This window comes from Dendrobates tinctorius, unplaced genomic scaffold (assembly GCF_039654945.1).
Source record: "Dendrobates tinctorius isolate UK_male_01 unplaced genomic scaffold, ASM3965494v1 ptg000180l, whole genome shotgun sequence".
Classification (NCBI taxonomy): domain Eukaryota; kingdom Metazoa; phylum Chordata; class Amphibia; order Anura; family Dendrobatidae; genus Dendrobates; species Dendrobates tinctorius.
This window is the reverse complement of record NW_027361847.1, coordinates 1,310,221-1,333,681: the sequence shown is the minus strand read 5'-3', so window position 1 is coordinate 1,333,681 and position 23,461 is coordinate 1,310,221. Positions and strand designations below refer to the sequence as shown.

The window sequence follows — 23,461 nt, the reverse complement described above, 5'->3', positions numbered from 1 at the left end:
CTGCCGCTAGTCCTCAAGGAGAGGAAAATATGTGAAAAGCTGCAGTAAAGCGGCCTATAGGAGCGCTAAAGGAGAGCGGTGGGTATTGGAGGAATAAAAGCTGATTTTTAAACCCTTTTTTTATGGTTTCTGCCTCTCCTTTAGCACTCCTATAGACCTCTTTACTGCAGCTTTTCAACTTATGTAACAAGGCCTAGAAGACTTGGTGCTGTCATTAAAAAATCATGGAAGACATACAAAATGATAGAAGTAGTAGCTTTTGATGTGGGGTGTACTCATTTTTATCACCTAACTTGTGTAACCCTAAAAGATTTGGTAATGAAAGTTATATTAACCTATCTTACATGTTTTGATTACAATAAAAGTTCCATGAAGTGTTGGCAACATTTTAGAAATTGTTCTAGTGTTCAGTGAGATATTAATAAAAATCTTACCGAACAAAGGGGTGTACTCATTTATGCTGAGCAATGTTTATTAACATTTATAAAACACAGAACATAATTACAGTTTGATTTACGCATGAAAGATTTCCACCATTCTGAACATGCTTCTATGTGTGACTTCTCTCGTGGCTCACAAGACTTGATATTTTTGTGAAGCATTTCTCACAGACTTAACATGAATACGGCTTCTCTCCTGTATGAATTCTCTGGTGTATAATAAGACTCCTTTTAACCGTGAAAGACTTCCCACATAGTGAACATGAATACGGCTTCTCTCCTGTATGAATTCTCTGATGTTTAGTAAGAGCCCCTTTATATGTGAAGGACTTCCCACATTCCAAACATGAATACGGCTTCTCTCCTGTGTGAATTCTCTGGTGTATAATAAGATTCCTTTTAACCGTGAAAGACTTCCCACATAGTGAACATGAATACGGCTTCTCTCCTGTATGAATTCTCTGATGTGTAACAAATTGTGATTTAGCTGTAAAGCATTTCCCACATTCTGAACAGGAGTATGGAGTCTCTCCTGTATGAAATTTCTGATGTTTAGTAAGATTCCCTTTTAATGAGAAGGCCTTCCCACATTCTGAACATGAATACGGTTTTACTCCAGTGTGAAATCTCTCATGTTTAGCAAGCGTTGATTTACATAAAAAACTCTTCCCACATTCTGAACATGAATATGGCTTCTCTCCTGTGTGAGTTCTCTGATGTGTCATAAGATACCGTTTTTCTGTGAAGGCCTTCCCACATTGCGAGCATGAAAATGGCTTTTTTCCTGAGTGAATTCTCTCATGTCCAACAAGTTTTGATTTATGTGTAAAGCATTTCCCACATTCCGAACATGAATATGGAGTGTCTCCTGTATGAACTTTCTGATGTGTAATAAGATCCCAATTTTGTGAGAAGGCCTTTCCACATTCCGAACATGAAAATGGTTTTTCTCCTGTGTGAAATCTCTCATGTCTAACAAGTTTTGATTTATGTGTAAAGCATTTCCCACATTCTGAACATGAATATGGAGTGTCTCCTGTATGAACTTTCTGATGTGTAATAAGATTCCCTTTTAATGAGAAGGCCTTCCCACATTCTGAACATGAATACGGCTTTTCTCCAGTGTGAAATCTCTCATGTGTAGCAAGCATTGATTTATATAAAAAACTCTTCCCACATTCTAAACATGAAAATGGCTTTTCTCCTGTGTGAAATCTCTCATGTGTAACAAGCATTGATTTATATAAAAAACATTTCCCACATTCTGAGCATGAATATGGCTTCTCTCCTGTGTGATTTCTCTGATGTGTCATAAGATGCCGTTTATCTGTGAAGGCCTTCCCGCATTGCGAACATGAAAATGGCTTTTCTCCTGTGTGAAATCTCTCATGTCCAACAAGTTTTGATTTATCTGTAAAGCATTTCCCACATTCTGAACAGGAGTATGGCTTCTCTCCTGTATGAATTTTCTGATGTGTAATAAGATTCCCTTTTAATGAGAAGGCCTTCCCACATTCTGAACATGAAAATGGCTTTTCTCCTGTGTGAATTCTCTCATGTATAATAACTTGTGATTTATTTGTAAACCATTTCCCACATTCTGAGCAGCAGTATTTCTTTTTTCCTTTGTGTTTTCTTTGTGCTAACAAATCTAAGCTTGTAGTAAGTTGCTTGTCACACTGAAATCTTGTATCCACTTTGTCACCTGGAATTGTGGTAACAATGTGAGATTGCTCAGGAGAGGGTTCCTCATGATTAGGAGGAGTATAAGAACGTAAAGTGCTGTGAAGTCCAGGAGGTCCATGAAGAGTAATGAGGTTTTCTCCATTAGACTGCTTCCTGATATCTTCTTTACAGTTTAGTGATAATCCGTTATTCTCACAAGGATTTCCTATAAGGATGAACAATAGATTGGATGTGATTTTTTCGACAAGACAAAAGGGATTTCTAATTTTTTTTTATGGAGTTCACAATGAAAACCCTCGTAAGTACCGGTAATAAGGAAGACAACTACATGCCATAACATTAACACGACAACGGGTAAAATGAATAACACTTATAAACTGGTGACACTGGCATAAGTCAGGGGTGGCAGAGATTAGACAGCAATAGACAGTTCTTAAAAGAAACCGGTCATCAGGAATTACCCCCTAATGTACCACCAGTTTCACTCTTGTAGCAAGCTTCCTATCATGCCCTTAGTGTAGATAAGTGTCCACGCAATTAAAAATGGAGCTTTAATATTTCAGTACCGTATGCAAATGAGATTGACTAATCACAAAAGTGGCCGTACATCCAGGACCAGTCCAGCTCCAGCCACTGTAATCACGTCCTCAGTTTGCCTAAGGCAGTGTTTCTCAACTCCAGTCCTCCAGACCCACCAACAGGGCGAGTGTTCAGGATTTCCTTAGTATTGTACAGGTCATAATTTCATCACCTGCTCAAGCAATAATTCCTATGTAATAATAATGAAATCCTGAAAACTTGACCTGTTGGTGGCTCTTGAGGACTGGAGTTGAGAAACACTGGACAAAGGGCATGATAGGAACCCTTAGAAGCCTCCAACAGCACTGAAGGCACATTAACCCCTTAAGGACCAAGACACTTTGTACGTTAATGGCCAAGCCTCATTTTACAGTTCTGGCCAGCGTCGCTTTAAGAGGTAATAACTCTGGAGCTTCCACACATCCCAGTGATTCTAAGAAAACTGTTTTTTGTGACATTGTACTTCATGACAGTTGTAAATTTTGGTCATTTGCCTTTATTTATGGAAATATCAAAAATTTGACAAAAAAATGAGAGTATTTTGCAGTTTGCAAACTTTGAATTTCTGTGTCTTTATACCAGATAAGTAATTAATAAATGACATTTACCACTTGTCTACCTTTTTTTTGATCAAATAGATTTTTATTAATCAGAATTCAAAATACAGAATATACAGTAAATCTTCCACAAACAATAGATTTACAAATTGAACATCCCTGTTCCCCCCCTCCCACGTAGACAGCTTATATAACTCTTTTCTCCATAAGATTTCTCTTACACCGTAATTTACCATTATTCATCCTTTTTACCCATATTATCAATCAAACCATACAAAACAGAAATGTTCCTATGTCCGGGTATTAATGGTCTATCCACAACACCAGCATTGTAAAATATAGCACATTCCCATCAGTTCACTGTACCGTATTGTAGCCAGGGATTCCACAACCTCTCATAGGTTTTAGAATTGCCTCTTTTAGCATATATCCTTTCCTCCAGCTGGATGATACAAGACACCTGTTTCACAAACTCTCTCCCAGAAGGTGGTTCTTTCCTGATCCAGTTCCTCGCAATCAGCTTCCTTGCTACATATAGTAGTCTGGCCATAGCAAGCTTGCATTATTAACTATTTCAATTTCCTCCACATATCCCAGTATGCAGACCAGTGGGTTTTTGGGTATAACACTTCCGTAAGCCCCTTCTATTCTGTTAATGACATTACACCAGAACGCAGATAGCCTGGGACAAGTCCACATCCTATGAAGGATTCCGGCATCAGACCCCCCACATCTTGGACAGTCAGAGTTGTCCCTCAGCCCCATTTTAAACATCAGAAGGGGGGTACGGTACACACGATGGATCACATAAAGATGGGACAACCTAACTGGTTCACTCATAGTGAGTTTGGAGACATATTCTAGGACGCTGTCCCATACCTCGTCAGTCATCACCCCAATCTCTCCCTCCCATTTGGATCTTGCTTTAAGTGGGAGCCCCATTGAATGTGTATGCAATATATCTTTGTAGGTGTTAGACATCAGCATCATTTCTAACTCCTTTCCGAGATCAGGTGTAATAGTAATAATAATAATTTTTATTTATATAGCGCCAACATATTCCGCAGCACTTTACAATTAAGCGGGGACATGTACAGACAATAAATTCAATACAAGTTAAGACAATTCAAACAGTGACATTAGGAGTGAGGTCCCTGCTCGCAAGCTTACAATCTACAAGGAAATGGGGGGACACAGTAGGTGAAAAATGCTTGTTAATTCAGGTCTGGCAATTATAATAGGGATTTTCATATAAAGCTGCATGATCCGGTCATCAGCCCGTGTGTTTAAGTGCAATAGACAAGTATCAAGTGCAGTTATCATGTGCATGAATGGTGTGGAGACAGATGAATAGTAGGGTGCAGATTCAGAATAATATTTGGAAGGAGGGAACAGGGCAAAGTTAGCTTGCTGGGTAGTTGATGTGGTAGGCTTGTTTGAAGAGATGGGTTTTCAAAGCGCGCTTGAATAGGTCAGGGCTAGGTATCAGTCTGATCGCCTGGGGAAGTGCATTCCAGAGAGCTGGAGCAGCACGAGAGAAGTCTTGGAGGCGGAGGTGCGAGGTTCGGATTACGGGGGATGTTAGTCTTAGGTCATTTGTAGAACGGAGGGCACGTGTAGGGCGATAGACAGAGATGAGAGAGGAGATATAAGGCGGTGCAGAACAGTGGAGAGCTTTGTGGGTGAGAGAGATGAGTTTATACTGGACCCTGTAGCGAATAGGTAGCCAGTGTAATGACTGGCACAAGATGGAGGCATCGGTGAAGCGGCTGGACAGAAATATGACCCTGGCTGCCGCATTCAAGATGGATTGGAGAGGAGAAAGTTTGGTAAGAGGGAGACCGATCAGAAGAGAGTTGCAGTAGTCCAGGCGAGAATGAATAAGAGCGACAGTAAGAGTCTTAGCAGTTTCAAAGGTGAGAAAAGGTCGGATTCTGGAGATGTTTTTAAGATGCAGGTGACAAGAGCGACTGAGTGATCGGATGTACGGAGTAAAGGAAAGTTCAGTGTCGAATATGACCCCAAGACAGCGGGCATGCTGCTTGGGAGTTATGGTTGAACCCTCCAGGGTTATTTCGATGTCAGGTAGAGTGAGGTTAGTAGAGGGGAGAAACACAAGAAGTTCAGTTTTAGAGAGATTTAGTTTCAGATAGAGGGAGGACATGATGCTAGAGACAGCAGACAGACAATCCTTGGTATTTTGAATTAGGGTAGGGGTGATGTCAGGGGAAGAAGTGTATAATTGGGTGTCATCAGCATAGAGATGATACTGGAACCCAAATCTGCTGATTGTTTGTCCAATAGGGGCAGTGTATAAAGAGAAGAGGAGGGGGCCTAGGACTGAGCCCTGCGGGACCCCGATAGTAAGGGGACGAGAAGAGGAAGAGGAGCCGGAAAAAGATACAGTGAAGGAGCGGTCAGAGAGGTAGGAGGAGAACCAGGAGAGGGCTGTGTCCTTGAGGCCTATAGAGCGGAGCATAGTGAGGAGGAGCTGGTGATCCACAGTGTCAAATGCGGCAGAGAGATCCAGGAGAATCAGCAGGGAGCAATGACCTTTCGATTTAGCTGTTATTAAATCATTAGAGACTTTAGTGAGGGCAGTTTCAGTAGAGTGTAAAGAGCGGAAACCAGATTGTAAGGGGTCGAGAAGAGAGTTATCCGAGAGATAGCGGATTAGACGGGAGTGGACCAGGCGTTCCAGGAGTTTAGAGATGAAGGGAAGGTTAGAGACAGGTCTGTAGTTAGCAGTGCAGTTCTGGTCCAGGGATGGCTTTTTAAGTAAAGGGGTTATGATGGCATGTTTAAATGAGGAGGGAAATATACCTGAAGAAAGAGAGAGGTTAAATATTTTAGTCAGGTGAGTGGTGACCACTGGTGAGAGAGACTGCAGGAGCTGTGAAGGAATAGGGTCACTGTTGCAGGTTGTAGGCCGAGCAGAAGCGAGGAGCTTGGAAACTTCTTCTTCTGAAACAGGCTCAAAGATGTCTAGTGAGCTTGAGGTGCGGCAGGGAAGGGGATCCAGGCACTGAGGAGATAGGGCTGAGATATCCTGATGGATGTGGTTGATTTTTTCTAGGAAATAAGTGGCCAGATCCTCACCGCTGAGGTTGGTGATGGGGGCCTGTACTTTAGGTTTCAGGAGGGAGTTTAAGGTTTCAAAAAGTCGTCTTGGGTTGTTGGATAGTGAGGTGATGAGGGTGGTGAAGTAGGATTGTTTGGCCAGATGAAGGGCAGAGTTATAGGTTTTGAGCATGAACTTATAGTGGATGAAGTCTTCTGCTAAGAGAGATTTTCTCCACTGCCGCTCTGCACACCTCGAGCAGCGCTGAAGAAAGCGTGTTTGCGTTGTGTGCCAGGGCTGCCGTTGTCTGTGTCGGGTCTTTCTGCGTATAGAAGGTGCTGCTTCATCTAGGGCATTCTTCAGTGTATTATTGAAGTGTGACAATGCTATGTCTGGACAGGAGAGGGTGGAGATGGGGGCTAAAGATGTGTGAAGATTGTCCCTAAGCTGTTGGGTATTAATGGTACGTGTATTCCGATAAGTGTGGTAAGTGGGGGTGTTCCGGGTGAGGAGACAATTCTTGACAGAGAAGGAAAGAAGGTTGTGGTCCGAGAGCGGGAGGGGTGAATTAGTAAAGTCGTGCAGCGAGCCGGGACGGGAGAAAACCAGGTCCAGAGTATTCCCGTCCTCATGTGTAGGAGAATTAGTAAACTGTGAGAGGCCGAATGAAGAAGTTAGAGAAAGAAGATGAGAGGCAGACTGGGAGAGCGGATCATTGATGGGGATGTTAAAGTCTCCCATGATGAGGGTGGGGATGTCACAGGATAGAAAGTGAGTAAGCCAGGTGGTGAAGTGGTCTAGAAACTGGCGGGAGGAGCCTGGAGGGCGATAAACGACCGCCACTCGTAAGGAGAAGGGCTTAAAGAGTCTGACGGCGTGGACTTCAAAGGAAGGAAATGTAAGTGAGGGAACCGGGGGGATGACCTGGAAAGCACATTGTGATGAAAGGAGCAAACCAACACCTCCACCCTGTCTGTTCTCAGGTCTGGGGGTATGTGAAAATTTTAGCCCACCAAACGAGAGAGCGGCAGCAGCGGTGGTGTCTGAATGCTGGATCCAGGTTTCTGTAATAGCCAGAAGGTTAAGGGAATTAGAGAGAAAAAGATCGTGAATGTAAGTCAGTTTGTTACACACAGACCGTGCATTCCAGAGAGCACATTGGAAAGTGAGAGGAGAAGGTATGCACTGAATGTTAATAAGATTAGCAGGGTTTCTATATGCAGATGGAGGAGAGTAACGTATGCTGGTGGAGGGAGGCCCAGGGTTGGGGGAGATGTCACCTGCAACTATTAAAAGGAGAAAAAACAGAAAAAGCAGGTGGTGGGATGATTTGTATGAACGTTTTGAGTGCTGCATGGTGGTTTTTGATGGTTTGGTGTGGGTAAGAAATGTCAATAGAGCCTCAGAGTTATACATGGGAGAGGGGAAAAGGGAGGGGTGGATATGCAGAGAGTGCACAGAATGTGTAAAAGGGCAGGCGAGTTGTTAGAAAGCAGAGGTGAAGACAAATAAGCAGCAGGTTAATATGATCAATGCATATGTAGTACGACTGACCAAGAAGCATGCGTGCATGAAAAACTTATGCACCTTACCTGTCTCCTGCCCTGTCCAACTGCATTGTCTAACTGCAAAACACTTGATCCCGTTGCACTTAATATCTGTTGCATGCGTGAGCCCGCACGCGTGCTATCCCAACCAGAGCTAAATATATATGAACTGAAATGTCTGCTAGCATCAGCCACCAAAAGGCCACAATCAGTAATTAACCAATTAGCACAAGGCCAGAGCAGGCATTACTATGCAGGGTAAATAACTAACGCTGGACAAGGCCATCAAACTGAGAAAGGGAAAAAAAACCTTTCTACACTTCAAAGCAGAAACCAAATAGTTAAAAAAAAAAAAAAAAAAAAAAAAAAAAAAAAGTACGCCAATGTCGGACACCCTCCCTTTGATGTGGGCTCCGGCGTTGAGCCCTCATCTTTTCCGGCACATGTCAGCTGTTTAAAAACATCAGCTTGGCATGCAAAAAATAAGCCCTCACTCAACCCGAAATCACGAAACATGGAGACGTTACGGGTATCGGAAAATGGCACAATTTTTTTTATTTTGGAATTTTTTTCCTGTTATCCAGTACACAATATGGTAAAACCAATGGTGTCGATCACAAGTACAACTTGTCCCACAAAAAACAAGCCCTCACATGGCCATTTTGACCCAAAAAAATAAAAAAAAGTTATGGCTCTGGGAAGAAGGGAAGCAAAAAATGAAAATGCAAAACCAAAAATACTTCTGGTCATTAAGGGGTTAAAGCATATTTGTTTCTGAAGAAGTTACAAGGCGTAAAATTCTATCAGCAATTTCTCATTTTTACAATAAAATTTACAAAACCAATTTTTTTTTAGGGAATACAACACATTTGAAGTGACTTTGAGGGGCCTATGCGACAGAAAATCTCTAAAAGTGACTCAATTTTAAAAACTACGCTACTCAGCATGCTCACAACCACATTCAATAAGTTTATTAACCCATCACGTGCTTCACAGAAATTAAAGCAATGTGGAAAGAAAAAATTAATTTGACTTTTTCCTACAAAAATGTTGTTTAGCCCCAAGCCCCAAATTTTGCATTTTTACAAAGATAACAGGAGAAAATGGACCCCATAATTTGTTGTGCACTTTCCCCTGAGTATGCCAATACCCCATATGTGGGGAAAAACTTCTATTTATTTTCATGGCAGGGCTCGGAAAGGAAGGAGCACAATTTGACTTTTGGAGAGAAAAATCGGCAAAAAAAGATAGCGGACGCCATGTTGTGTGGGAGAGCCCCTGATGTGCCTGAACAGTGGAAACCCCCACAACTGACCAAAATTTGGAAACTACACCCATCAAGGAATTTATGTAAAGTTATGGTGAGCATTCTGAAACCACAGGTGCTTCACAAAATTTTAAGACATGGGACTGTGAAAATGTATAATTTTCATAAAGAAATCATCCAGTGGTGCAGCGAGCAAATTGACTCCACGTGTTTCACAAAATGTTATACCAATGAACGGTGAAGAAAAAAAAATTACATTTTTACCACTATAATGTTGTTTTAGCCCCAGATTTTACATTTTCATAAGAGGAAATGGGTAAAGATGACCACATAAATTATTACACAATTTCTGCTGAACGTGGCAATACCCCATATGTGTCTGTACAGTACTGCTCAGCTACATGGCGAGGCTCAGGAGGGAAGAAGCGCTATTTGACTCTTGGAGAACACATTTTCATAGAAAAGTTTGCGGACTCCATATACAGAGCCCCTAAGTGGCAGATGAGCAAAATCCCCCTCAAGTGACCCCATTTTGATAATTACGCCACTCTGAGAATTTATCTACAGGTGTAGTGATGAATTTGACTCCATGTGTGTTTTCTAGAAACGAGCAGCAATGGATGTTGCTGAGTGAACATGCAAATATGCCATTATAGTGCCCGGATATATTGCAGTGCCTGGTATGTTGTAGTGACTGTGCACTGTATCATCCAGTACATTGTAGTGTCCAATACACTGTAGCGCCCAGTACATTGTAGCATCCAGTACATTGTAGTGCCAGTACACTGTAGCATCCAGTACATTTCAGAGTCCAGTACATTGTAGTGCCCAATACATTACAGTGTCCAGTACACTGTAGTGCCCCGTACATTGCAGTGTCCAGTACATTGTAGTGCTGTAATGTACTGTAGATATGTTTCTGTAACATACTAGAAATCTCCCATTTTACTCTACTGAGGACATTGTATCCTGTCACAAGCTGCAGCATCCCCCCTTCCCCCCTCCTTAACAGCTCTGTGTTCGCATTGGTAATAGGACACTTCCTGTTACAAGCATTTGGCTCCTCTCCACAGCTAGGAATGTTAATTAAGCTGAGTGGAAATAGTGTCTTTGTCCTGGCCATGAGGCTGGCTACAGGTATAGGAAATGTTAAAAGAAGCTCTAGCGTGCACCTGCCTCGGGGCAGAGATATAATAATTACATTTCTGCGAAGGGCACGAGGCCAGCTTTCTAATCCCTAATTTTCACAGTTCTGGCCCCTCCAGAAACTGAGATATGGATTGCTCCCAAATGGATTGTCTTAATTATGGCATGTTTGATGTTGTCTTGTTGGGTTCGATGAACTACAACCAATGATACCATATGTGTGTTTGTGCGAGCTTCCCTCATTAAGATATGGTTATTATAGGTTTTTAGATAGATTGCAGCTTGGAGAGAAGGGGGGTTGAACCTCACCAGACCGCCCCTTTGGTGAGGTCACAAACCCAAAGGGATAAGGTATTCCCTCCCAAAATTCATTCAGTTGAGCTGGAGTTTTGACGCTGACAAGACCTACCAGATGTCCGGGGATGTGTGGCTGCTGCCCATCCCCCAAGCCACATGGGTTGCCTAATACCAACTAAGCACATGTAAGTGTTACTCTGCCTTTTAATCCTTGTTATGTTATATTTGCATTGTACATATTTAATGTCTCAACTTTGTAACAACTTTTATCTGTGTAATCACTGCCCACATTTTTGGGAATAAATTATAAAATTATCAGTCTGCCTTCATGCTCTAAGAAACGAACTATGCGACTTTTTTTTAGATAATCGCTACTAATTTGGGGGTTTGCCATGGACCCTCTTAATTAACTCTTTGATTAAGTGAATTGTGGCTGGTGGCAGCGAGGTGTATGCGGTTGGTTGGGCTAGTTGGCAGTACGGAAGGGTCTTACATACTGAATGAGTGATTGCGGCCAGAGCATTGATAATTCCCTTACTGCAGTAGTCTAATTGCCCGTGCACAACAAGCAGCCCATCCGGTGACTAATTATCTTAGGTGCAGTTCCCTGACTGACTTGAGGGTAAGGGGGGCCGCTGGAGAGCTGCGAGTTCCAAAGTGGAACTGAGAAAGTGGGATATACATAAATCCCCGCAGTTCTTGGAAGGTTGTTGGCAGTGGTGGGGCATCCAAAATACCCCCCTGCGATAAATTGTTAGGGAAAGATTAGCTTGCTGTATATTTTTGTCACATGGTGCCGGTGGTGGGATAACTAAGTTAAGCCCCCACTGTGCCTGTGATAGCCGTGTGTCGGCAGTGCGTCGCGTCCCTCCGTCCGCTGACATACCCCTGTCAGTGGTGGGATCGTGACAATTTGGTGGCACCGGCCGCGCTGTCCATCACAATTTGGTGGCAGAGCGGTGGGACAATCATAGAGCATTAGTGATTTGGTTTGAGCAATCATCCCTCTCACTAAAAACCTGCACGGTTCCTGCGGTAATCCTGCGTCATAGGTTTTGGAGAACAGACTCAGTGGTTATTAGTCCTGAGACATTTTTGTGTACTTGCAAGTATTCCCTCCCTTTTCTTTTCTATCTTTTATTTGGCAACCATGGCGGCAAAAGGAGAACACTGGTAAAAACAGCAGACAAAGGAAGTTCTCGCTGGGTTATGTACGTACCAAGGCCTTGACGCCGCAAACAAAAACAGCCCAACTGATCGCAGCTCTGGTGCAGCTGGACAACGACCAGAGCCCAGCGGATGCAGAAGCTGGCCCAGGTGACAATGGGGCTGCAGCAGAGGCTCCACTCCTGAGCGCTGGCCCCACATTCAACCAGAGCGGGCTGGACCCCTACCTGCAAGTGGCCTTGGACGCATTCCCTGCCGAAGACAGTGAGGGACGGGTGAGGCTGATCCAGCAATATCAGCAGGAGGCCCAAGCCGAGCGGGAGGCCCAGAGAGCCGAAAGAGAGGCTGAACGAGAGGCTGAGAGAGCCGAGCGCCAAGCGCAGAGGGCCCATGAACTGGAGGTGCTCCAGCGGGGGGGGGGGGAATGCCCCCACAGCCCGAAGCAGTGAGCCCAGCAGCGTCCAGACTCCTAAACTCCGGCCAGAGCATTTTACCGTGATGGAAAAGGACGGGGACTTGTACACGTTTCTGCGAGCCTTTGAGAAAGCCTGCCGACAGTACCGGCTCGATAAGGTCCAATGGGCCAGGTACTTTACGCCAGGGCTAAAAGGCAAAGCTCTGGAGGCGTTTGCTTCTCTTCCGCCAGAAGACGATGACGACTATGACACCAAAAAGCAGGCCCTGATCGCCAAATACCAGCTGACACCTGAGGTATACCAAAAGAAGTTCCGGAACCTCCAACGTGGCCCACACGATAGCTATAGCGATGTGGTGCAAGGACTCAGGACCCACTTTGACCAGTGGATCCATGGACTGTCCGTTGATTCCTTTGAGCTGCTACAGGACCTGATGATCAAAGACCAGTTCCTGCATCTTTGCCCAGCTGAGGTCCGACAGTTCATCCTGGACCGCGAACCAACGAATGCGGACAAAGCGGCGCAGATCGCAGACCACTATGAGGCCAACCGGAAGCCAGAGACGCGGAGGCCAGTCACCACCAGCAGGAGAGGGGGTAAGCCTGCAACCAACCCCAGTGCCCCAGCTAGCCGACCCTCCAGAGGTCCTGTCCCTGTTGCCAGCGCCAGGCCTACTACTGACAGTCGCCAGTGTTTCAACTGCAATCGGACTGGTCACCTCCGTTTCACCTGTCCTGAAAGGCCAAAGAACCCCCCAGCCAAGGCCTCTGTTCTGTTGGTGGGAGGTGTGGTTGGGAGGATGGATGACAACGTTCAATCCGTCCAGGTGGGGGCCCGTCTTGCTACAGGCCTCAAGGACACCGGGGCTGAACGAACCCTCATCCATCTTGGACTGGCGGCCCCTGAAGAGTACCCCCTGAATCGGGGGTACGCGCTGTCCCTTGCCAGTGGCCCGGTTATTCCTTGATTGGGGTGCTGGGAGCGGGTTAAGGGAAGTGGGAGTGTCTGAAAACCTGCCCACTGATGTTTTATTGGGGACTTACTTGGGGCGGATGGTTGCATACTACGTCCCTGACACCCCTCCCCAATCTGATAAGGGTAACGTTAACCCTGGTGATGATGATGATGGAAAAATGAATGTGTTACCTGCTAATGCCTTGATGAGTAATGATGCAACTAACAACCATTCTTTCACCAGGAATGATGCTGATGGTGATGTAACTGTACCAAAGAAGTCTGATAATAGAATTACACTTACCGGTAATTCGGTTTCTAGAAACCTTCCACGACAGCATAGGAGGTTGTCTCCACACCCTAATGGGGGACAGGAAGTTCGAGAGGTTAAAAGGTCCCTCCCACCTCCCTCTCACCAGTGACTTATAACTGATTACCATAGCACCGGTTACCTTAAGATTCTCAGAATTTGTCCAAGAATGCAGGGAGGGTAATAGTGGTGTCGTGGAAGGTTTCTAGAAACCGAATTACCGGTAAGTCTAATTCTATTTTCTCTAGCAACCTTCCACGACAGCATAGGAGGCATAACAACCTTTACTGCACTGGCGGGGGGGGGGGGGGGGGGGGGGGACTATGGCCTGAAGAACTTTCCGGCCAAAGACTAGATCTCTGTTGGACACAAGGTCCAACCTGTAGTGTTTAGTGAAAGTATGTAAGGAGGATCAGGTTGCTGCCTTGCAAATCTGCTCTGAAGATGCGCCTGCCCTCTCAGCCCATGAAGTAGAGGTAGATAGTGTTGAATGCGCTTTGATCCCCGTAGGAGGAGTGATGTTCTGCGCCAGGTATGCTTCGGAGATGGCTTTCTTAATCCAATTGGCAATGGTGTTCTTTGCTACCTTTTTCCCTTGTTTGGACCAGAGGTATGGATAAATAGGTTGTGGTCAATTCTATAGGGTTTGGTACACTCTAAGTAGTAGAGAATTATGCGCCTCACGTCCAGCGTATGAAACACCTTTTCCTTAGGGTTTGCTGGGTTTTGACAAAATGAGGGAAGAATTATTTCCTGTGATCTATGGAAATCAGACACAACCTTTGGTAGGAACAATGGATCAAGGGAAAGAACTATGGAATCTTCTCTAACTGTTAGGAAGGGTTCCCCGATTGAGAGAGCTTGGAGCTCTCCTATTCGCCTTGCCGAGGTTATCGCTATAAGGAAAGTCACTTTACAGGAGAGGAATCATAGAATCATAGAGTTGGAAGGGACCTCCTGGGCCATCTGGTCCAACCCCCTGCTCAAAGCAGGATCCTCTAAATCATCCCAGTCAGATGTCTGTCCAGCCTCTGTTTGAAGACTTCCATTGAAGGAGAACTCACAACTTCTCTTGGCAGCCTGTTCCACTCATTGATCACTCTGTCAAAAAGTTTTTTCTAATATCTAATCAGTGTCTCCTCCCATTCAGTTTCATCCCATTGCTTCTAGTCTTTCCTTGTGCAAGACGATAACGATGATCCTTCTACAATGTGACAGCCCTTTAGATATTTGTAGACAGCTATTAAGTCTCCTCTCAGTCTTCTCTTTTGCAAATTAAACATTCCCAAATCCTGCAACCTTTCCTCATAAGACAGGGTTTGCAGACCGGTCACCATTCTGGTCGCTCTTTTCTGAACTTACTCCAGTTTGTTGATGTCTTTTTTAAAATGTGGTGCCCAAAACTGGACACAATATTCCAGATGAGGTCTGACCAAAGAGGAGTAGAGGGCAATAATGACTTCACGTGATCTAGACTGTATGCTTCTGTTAATACATCCTAGAATTGCATTTGCCTTTTTTGCTGCTGCATCACACTGTTGACTCATATTCAGTCTGTGATCTATTAGTATACCCAAGTCTTTTTCACATGTGCTGTTGCTTAGCCCTATTCCTCCCATTCTGTATATGCTTTTTTTATTTTTATTGCCCAGATGTAGTACTTTGCATTTTTCCCTGTTAAAAACCATTCTGTTAGTTGCTGCCCACTGCTCCAGTTTATTTATATCTTTTTGAATCCTCTCTCTCTCTTCTCTAGTATTAGCTATCCCTCCTAGCTTTGTGTCATCAGCAAATTTAATCAGTTTACCCTCAATTCCTTAACCTAAATCGTTGATAAAGATGTTGAATAATACAGGACCCAGGACAGAGCCCTGTGGTACCCCACTTGAGACATTCTTCCAACTGGATGTGCAGCCATTTACGACCACTCTTTGGGTCCGATCACTAAGCCAGTTATGAATCCACCTAACAGTTGCCTTGTCCATTCCATACTTAGTCATGTTTTCAATAAGGATTGTGTGAGATACTTTGTCAAATGCTTTGCTGAAGTCAAGATATACTATATCTACAGCATTTCCTTGATCCACCCAATCAGTGATTCCATCATAGAAGGAAATTAAGTTAGTCTGACATGACTTATTAGTTACAAACCCATGCTGACTCTGTTTAATCACTTCATTCTTATCTAGGTACTGACATACATGTTGTTTAATTAATTGTTTAGGAGCTGAGGAGTACAAGATGGCAGGGGCTCAAAGGGAGATTGAGTGAGTCCTGTAAGTACCATATTCAAGTCCCATGGTGGAATGGCGACTAGCCTTTTTGGATGTAGCCTAGTGGCTGATGTGATGAATCTTTTTATCCACCTGTGGTTGGCCAAGTCACAGTCGAACATGGAGCTTAACGCTGATACCTGAACTTTAAGTGTGTGTCACGTCCGCCTGTTTTGCCATGTCTTGCTTTTGCTATGCTTTGACTTGTAGTCCTCCCTGTGTTCTCTGCCTTGCTATTCCTTGCTTTGTGTTCCTCCCTATGGTCTCAGTCTTTGCTTGCTCTGCCTCGCTCTCTCCTATGGTGCTCTGTAGTGCTCCCTGGCACACGCACCATTTCTCCTCTCCTTAGTGCTCGTTTCTTTGTCTAGTCCCAAGGTCTTCCCTTGGCCCGGCTCTGGGCTTCTGCCTACGCTCCGCTGCTAGACTCTGTCCTCGCTCTGACCTGGCTCTGTTTCTGCCTGTATTCCTTGCCTTGTTCCCTGCCTTGTCCTTGCATTGAACCCCGGCGTGGGTTCCCCTTGGCCGTCTCCTGTGCCGTGGTAAGTGCCACGTGTTTGTGTACAGCCGTGTGTACTGGCCAGTGTGGCGTGCCCCCTGCGTGGCTCCTAGCACGCAGCCCTTCCTTGTGCCCTGGCGTGGCTCCTAGCACGCACCCTGCCTTGAACCCTGGCGTGGCTACTAGCACGCACCCTGCCCTGAACCTGGCGTGGCTCCTAGCACGAAGGTTCCTTTGCCCCCTCCTGTGCCTTAGTCGTGCCTCGTGCTGGCGTTACAGCCGTGTGCATTGGCCAGTGAGGTGTGCGTCCCTGCGTAGCTCCTAGCACGCAGCCCTGCTCTGAACCCTGGCGTGTCTCTACACGCACCCTGTCTTGTGCCTTGGCGTGTCTCTACACGCACTCTGTCTTGTACCTTGGCGTGTCTCTACACGCACTGTCTTGTACCTTGGCGTGTCTCTACACGCACTCTGTCTTGTACCTTGGCGTGTCTCTACACGCACTCTGTCTTGTACCTTGTGCCTTGGCGTGTCTCTACACGCACTCTGTCTTATTCTATGCTTTGGCGTGGCTACACACGCACCCCGTCTCGTTTGCGAACCTTGGCGTGTCCCCTACACACGCACCTCGCTTTGAACCCTGGCGTGTCCCCTACACACGCACCTTGCCTTGCACCTAGTCTTGAACCCTGGTGTGTCCCCTACACACGCACCTAGCCTTGGACCCTGGCATGTCCCCTACACACGCACCTAGCCTTGGACCCTGGCATGTCCCCTACACACGCACCTAACCTTGGCGTGTTCCCTAACACGCACCCTGCTTGGATATCTGTCGTGCCTCCTTGCCTGAACCCTGGTTTGCCTGCCGGATGCCCGGAACCTGCCGACCGTTGCCAGAGGTCCGGAACCAGATGACTACGGCCTGATGTCCGGAGCTGACGTCCGCAGCCTGATCCCTGGACCCTGTCGGTTGCCAGCAGTCCGGAGTCCGATGCCATCATGCCATTACCTGTGCCTAGGCGTGCCATCTGGCACGTACCATGTTATGGACCTTGGCGTGCCCACGAGCGCACCTTGCACGTTTTGCTTGTTTTCTCTGTATGTGATCTTGTGTTATTCTAATCAAGATACCTTGCACCTACGTCTAGTCTCGTCTTGCTTCCTGCTCATCCTTGTCGTCAGACACTCGTCTAGTGTCCCCTGAGCCGGCCGTCTGGTCCCAGCAGTCGTGGTGGCTCACCACCTTGGTCTTCCCCCTGACACTCCCTGTATAGGGGGTGGATTCTCACAAGGTCAGCTCGCCCTCGGTGGGTGGGTGCCACGACCCAGAGGGTCCACTCAAAAAATGGGCTCAGCAGGAGCTGAGTCCGTCACAGTGTGCTGGGCTTTAGACCTAGCTCAAGCCCCCTCTGTAAGAAATCCAGAATACGGGAAATGTTAGGGTTTTCTGGGTCAGGCAAATCTGGCAGACACCATGAGGAAAACTTTTTCCATATTTTGTTATAAATAGCAATGGTGACCGGTTTCCGAGATTTCTGGAGGGTTTTTATTACTGCCTCTGATAGCCCCCTGGCCCTCAGGATCTGGGTCTCAGTAACCAGGCCGCTAACTTCATTCCCAGGAGGTTTGGGTGATGTAGAAGGCCCTGCAAGAGAAGCTCGTCTTCCAGGGGTAGGTGGAATGGCCCGTCTACCTGTAGGTCCGTAATTAGAGAATACCAGCTCCTCTTTGGCCATAGCGGGGCTACTAGAAAGGTTTGGGTCCGATCTTCCCCAGGGTTGCGGCAAGGATTGGAACTGGAGGGAAGGCATACGCCAGACGAAACCTCCACTTGTGGGCGAAGGCATCTACCCCCAGGGATCTGTCCCTGGGGTTCAGGGAGAAGTAGCTTCTCACTCGGGCATTTTCTCTTGAGGCCAGTAGATCCACCTCCGGAAGACCCCACCTGTTGACCAGTCTCTGAAAGATTCTTTAGGCTCCACTCTCCAGGCTGGATGCATTGTCTGCTCAAGAAATCTGCTTGAAGATTGGAGGTACCCTTTAGGTGGACTGCCATTAGAGAACGGAGGTGTCTTTCGGCCCAGCAAAATATTCGGCCTGAAAGGACCTCTAGGCTGCTGGATCTCGTGCCACCTTGGTGTCTCAGATGGGCCACAGTTGTTATGTTGTCCGAGTAGACTCTGATATGATGGCCCTGGACTAGCTGTCTTGCTGCCAGAAGAGCTTCCTCCACGGCCTTCAGCTCACTGAAGTTTGAGGATTTTGCACTCACTTTCTGGCTCCACAACCCCTGAAATGGTTGTCGGGACACCACAGCTCCCCAGCCTTTTTTGCTGGCGACTGACGTTACCGTGACCAGGGGGATCTGGGACCAGTTGATTCCCTTGCACAGATTCTTGCGGTCCATCCACCATACTAGTGAAGCTTTCACCTTTCCTGGGGTCTGGACTCTTTTGTTCAGGCAGGTATGATCTCCGTTCCAAGTTTCCTAAGATGTGGGACTGGAGTATTCTGGAGTGGGCCTGTGCCCAAGGTACTGACTGGATGCAGGAGGTCATTGACCCTAGCATGGACATGGCTGACCTGAGGGTTGGGGACCTTTGTTCCCTGAAACTCTAGATCCTTGATATTATGGAACTCTGATGTTCCTCTGGGAGGAAGGTCATTTGTTTTCTTGAATCTAGGAGAATTCCTAAGAATTTTATCTCCTGCGAGGGTTGGATCTGCGACTTTTTTATATTCGGGATCCACCCCAGTGATTGAAGAATACTCAGGGTTTGAGTCACCTGGCTTTCCAGGATCTGGTAGGAGGCTCCTATAATCAGTAGATCGCCCAGGTAGGGCACAATGCATATGCCTTGGCTTCTGATGTGGGACACAGCCTCTGCCATAATCTTGGAAAATACTCGAGGGGCAGAGGATATCCCAAAGGGAAGCACGTTGTACTGATAGTGCCTGCCTTCTGTACCCTGACGGATCGCAAACCTCAGATACTTCCTGTGAGAAGGATGTATGGGGATGTGAAAATAGGCATCCTTTAGGTCTATGGTTGCCATGAAGTAAGACGGCCCTATCAGAGGAATGACGGTCTTCACCGACTCCATCTTGAATCTGTGATATGCAATGTGTCGGTTGAGGCCCTTCAGATTTATTATTATTCTTGCCTCTCCTGTGGGTTTTTTCACTAGGAACAGTCTGGAGTAATGCCCCCTTCCCTGTTCCTCCACAGGAACCTGAGAGATGGTGTTTGATTGTAGCAGGAGCTGGATGCCGGATTTTAGTGCTGGAGTCTCCCAAGGTGGTAGGGAGGTAACTCTTATACTCCGCGGGGGGGAGGATTCGAGTTCTAGCAGTAGGCCCTCCCTGATCACGCTGAGGACCCAGGGGCTGTTGGAAATCATCTGCCAAGAGTGAATGAACCTCGAAAGCCTTCCCCCCACCGGGGTTGAGTCATTGTTTTTCTTGTGGCTGTTGCTGCTGGGGGACCAGGATGTTCCTGCCTCTCCCCTTAGCGTAACTCCATCTCCCCGTCTTTCCCTTCCCTCTTGGCTGGGATGGCTGATTCTGGGGGGGCTCGAAAAAGCCGCTTTTTTGTGGTCCTCTGCTCAGGAAGCACCTTCTACTTATCTGTGGCCTTTTCAAGAATTTTATCTAAGGCCAGGCCAAAGACACGTTCACCCTTGAAGGGTAAAGAGCAGAGTTTAACCTTGGAGGTCACGTCCCCGCTCCACGTTTTAAGCCAAAGGGCCCGTCTTGCAGAATTGGACTGTACCATGGCCCTGGCAGAAGTGCGGATCATCTCCATAGATGCATCGGCCAAGAAACCTGTAGCTCTCTGTAGTATGGGAAGGGAGTTAAGGAGGTCACCTCTTGAGGTTCCCCGAGAAATATGACTCTAGTTCCTCTATCCATTGGAAGAGAGACCTAGAGACACATGTGGACGCTATTCCTGACTTTAGGGAGAAGGCAGAAGTTTCCCAGGCCTTTCTTGGGAGGCTTTCTGCCTTACGGTCCATCGGGTCTCTAAGCTGGGACACGTCATCAAATGGAAGGACCGTCTTTTTCACCATCCTTGCCACCTGGACATCAACCTTCGGGATGTCCCATTTAAACTCCTCTCCCTCCAGGGGGAATCTATGCCTGAGCTCCGACGGGGCTAGGTAGCGCTTCTCTGGGTACTCCCATTCCTGAGAGATCATATCTACTATGCTCCTATGAACTGGGAAGCCTGTTCGTCTGGGTCCCTCAAATCCTCCGAACATGCGGTCCTGTGCTGACTGAGTAACGGGTTCGTCCTCTAGGCCCATGGTGGCCCGCACTGCACTGACAAACTCCTCCACATATTCCGCGGAAAGAAGGTATTTCCTAGTTTCGGCTGATTTAGAAGTCCCCGGTTGCTCCCAATTCCCGGAGCCTGAATTGTATGACCTCTCTGATTCGGATTCTGAGTCCTCTAATTGTATTTTTCGTTTTTTGGGGGATGGTGAGCCTACAATCGGAGGAGGTGGCGGAGGGGGGGACAGGGCGGCTAAAGAAGTCGAACCTGATGAGTGACCAGGCTGCGGATCTCGTCAATCAATGATGGGTGCTCAGCCCTGACCACCCTGTCCGTGCAAGTTTGACATAACTTCTTCACCCAATTTGAGGGAAGTTTTGCACTGCATATGGCACATTTGGCCGACTTGCTGGTGGTATTGGTGCTTTTGTGCGCAGACTTTTCTCCCTATACCAAAGGGGGAGAAGCATTTTGAGGACCTCTATCCCAGAACCGCACCACTAGGACCCACCCCAGGTAACACAGTGGCTGGGGCAGCGCTGGGCTCTGCAGACGCAGGGCAGGAAGAACCGTCCATGCTGACAGGGGATTTCGCCTTACCTGTCGGCATCTTCTGGCGCGATAAGGGGTTAACCCCGCCCTCAGCGCAGTTTTTCATTTTTCCCCCTCCTCCTCCCTGGGTCCTGGAGCAGGCACAGCAGGTGCTGGCGAGCTCCACGCGCCGGCGGCTGAATGGGGGCCGCCATGACAGGAAGTCGTCAGACATAACCCGAAAGTGATGTCACTTCCGGGTCACCGCACTGCGCGCAGCAGGAGGAGGAGAGACCGGAGAGCTGCGGAAGGCCTCCTGTCAGGGATCACTGGCCCGCTTTACTCCCCCTAGGGGAGCGCGGGTGGGCCAGGAAAGGTCCCGAATTAAAAAGAAGACGGAAGCAGTCTGGAGGAGGGGAGACAGCGCCCCCGACCACCACTGCCCGGCTTAAAGACACCAGGTATGCTGCAGCAGCCGGCCACACAGTATACCGAACCTCTCCATGCCCCATGGGGGACAGGAAACACTGGTGAGATGGAGGGACCTTTTAACCTCTCGTACTTCCTGTCCCCCATTAGGGCGTGGAGACAACCTCCTATGCTGTCGTGGAAGGTTGCTGGAGAAAAACATTCTTTTCCTAGGAATGATGATGATGATGATGTGTCTGTGCCGACTGAACCTGTTAACCATTTCTTTGAAACGGTAGATGTGTCCACAGGTACCGAAGTGCTCAGCCCCGTCACTCTGCGGAGTGAGATGGCTGAGGAACCCCTGGCAGGAGCAAGCAACAGTGCTCAAGGAAATGGGGAGGTGCATGGGAACAATGAGGAAGGTAATACCATGCAACTGACCAGTGCCACCAAGGAAGGTAACTGGCCCATAAGTAGCACTGCTCCTGAAGTGTTGGGGGTGGATGGGGAGGTAGAGCCCATGACAGCACCGGCGGGTGGGTCTGTAGAAATCCCCGGGGAGATAGCATACACAGCAGCTGTCACACGCAGCCAGAGTGCCCAGATCGCAGGTAGCGCCCTGCCTTCTGGACCCTCTTCTGCTACAGGAGAGAATGAACCAGAGGTGAACCCAGAGCAGGTTCCAGAGGGTCCCAGTGAGGAAGGGACCCTGACGTCACTTCTGGCAGCCTCCAGCAAGGAGTTCCAGGCTGCTCTGCACTCAGACGCGAGCCTGGAGAAATTGAGAGGTCTCGCCGAGACGCCCACCTACAAGTCTGATAAGGAGGGTGTTCTGGGAACGAGGAAGGTTGTACCGGGAGACAGTACCCGGAGATTCCCAAAAGGAGTGGTTGAGGGAAAGACAGCTGGTTGTCCCCCTCTAGTTCAGAACTGAGTTTTTGCGGATTGCCCATGAGATTCCACTCGTTGGACACTTGGGGATCAGCAAAACAAAGGCACGGCTGTCTCAACACTTCTATTGGCCCAAGATGTAACAATACTGCCGCTCCTGTAACACCTGTCAGAACGTGGGTAAGGCGGGGCCTGCTCTTAAGGCTCCCCTTATTCCTTTGCCGGTGATAGAGGAGCCTTTCCAGAGAATCGCTGTGGACATTGTAGGCCCGCTGGCCATCCCCAGCAGCTCCGGAAAGCAATACATTCTCACCGTGGTAGACTACGCTACCTGGTACCAAGAGGCAGTAGCTCGGTCTTCAACCAGGGCAGATAAGGTGGCTGACGCACTGGTGACCATCTTTTCAAGGGTAGGATTTCACAGGGAGATGCTTACCGATCAAGGGACCCAATTCATGTCTCACCTAATGGAGGCTCTCTGTAAGAAAATTCAGGTGAAGCACCTGGTATCGACGGCATATCACCCACAGACTAATGGTCTGTGTGAACGCTTCAACGGTATCCTCAAACAGATGCTCCACATGCTGGTTGAGACCCAAGGGCGCGACTGGGAGCGGTACCTCCCACACCTGCTGTTCGCTTACAGAGAAGTTCCGCAGGCCTCGACCGGGTTCTCCCCCTTCTAGCTCCTGTATGGCAGGCGAGTCCGGGGACCCCTTGGGTTGATAAGAGAATCCTGGGAAGATGAGCCAAACCCCACAGAAGTGTCCATCGTGGATTATGTCATGCGCTTCCGCGACAAGATGCAGACTTTGACGCAGTTGGTGCATGACCACATGACGCAGGCTCAGGCTAACCAGAAGCACTGGTACGACCAGAACACCCGGGAGCGGACCTACCAGGTGGGTCAAAAGGTGTGGGTGCTGGTCCCCGTACTAACGGATAAGCTTCAGGCAGCCTGGGAAGGCCCATACGTCGTCCACCAACAGCTCAACCCGGTCACCTACGTGGTCATGCTTGACCATGCTCGGGGTAGGCGCAAGGCCTTTCATGTCAATATGCTGAAGGCGCACCACGAACGTGAAGCTTGCGTCCTACCGGTCTGCAACCTGCCCGAGGATGGGGAGGAAGATCCCCTCCTGGACATGCTGGCCCAAGC

At 47.6% G+C, this 23,461-nt stretch overlaps 1 protein-coding gene across 1 annotated transcript in view; it reads right to left on the bottom strand.

Annotated features, from left to right (window-relative positions):
* Positions 1-446: 446 nt before the first annotated feature.
* Positions 447-23,461, bottom strand: part of LOC141054885 (uncharacterized) — a 46,115-nt gene continuing 23,100 nt past the window's right edge. Inside the window, exon 9 of the mRNA XM_073551773.1 lies at positions 447-2,331. Coding sequence (XP_073407874.1) covers positions 614-2,331 — 1,718 coding nt within the window. The 3' untranslated portion in view covers positions 447-613. The remainder of the gene's footprint in view (positions 2,332-23,461) is intronic.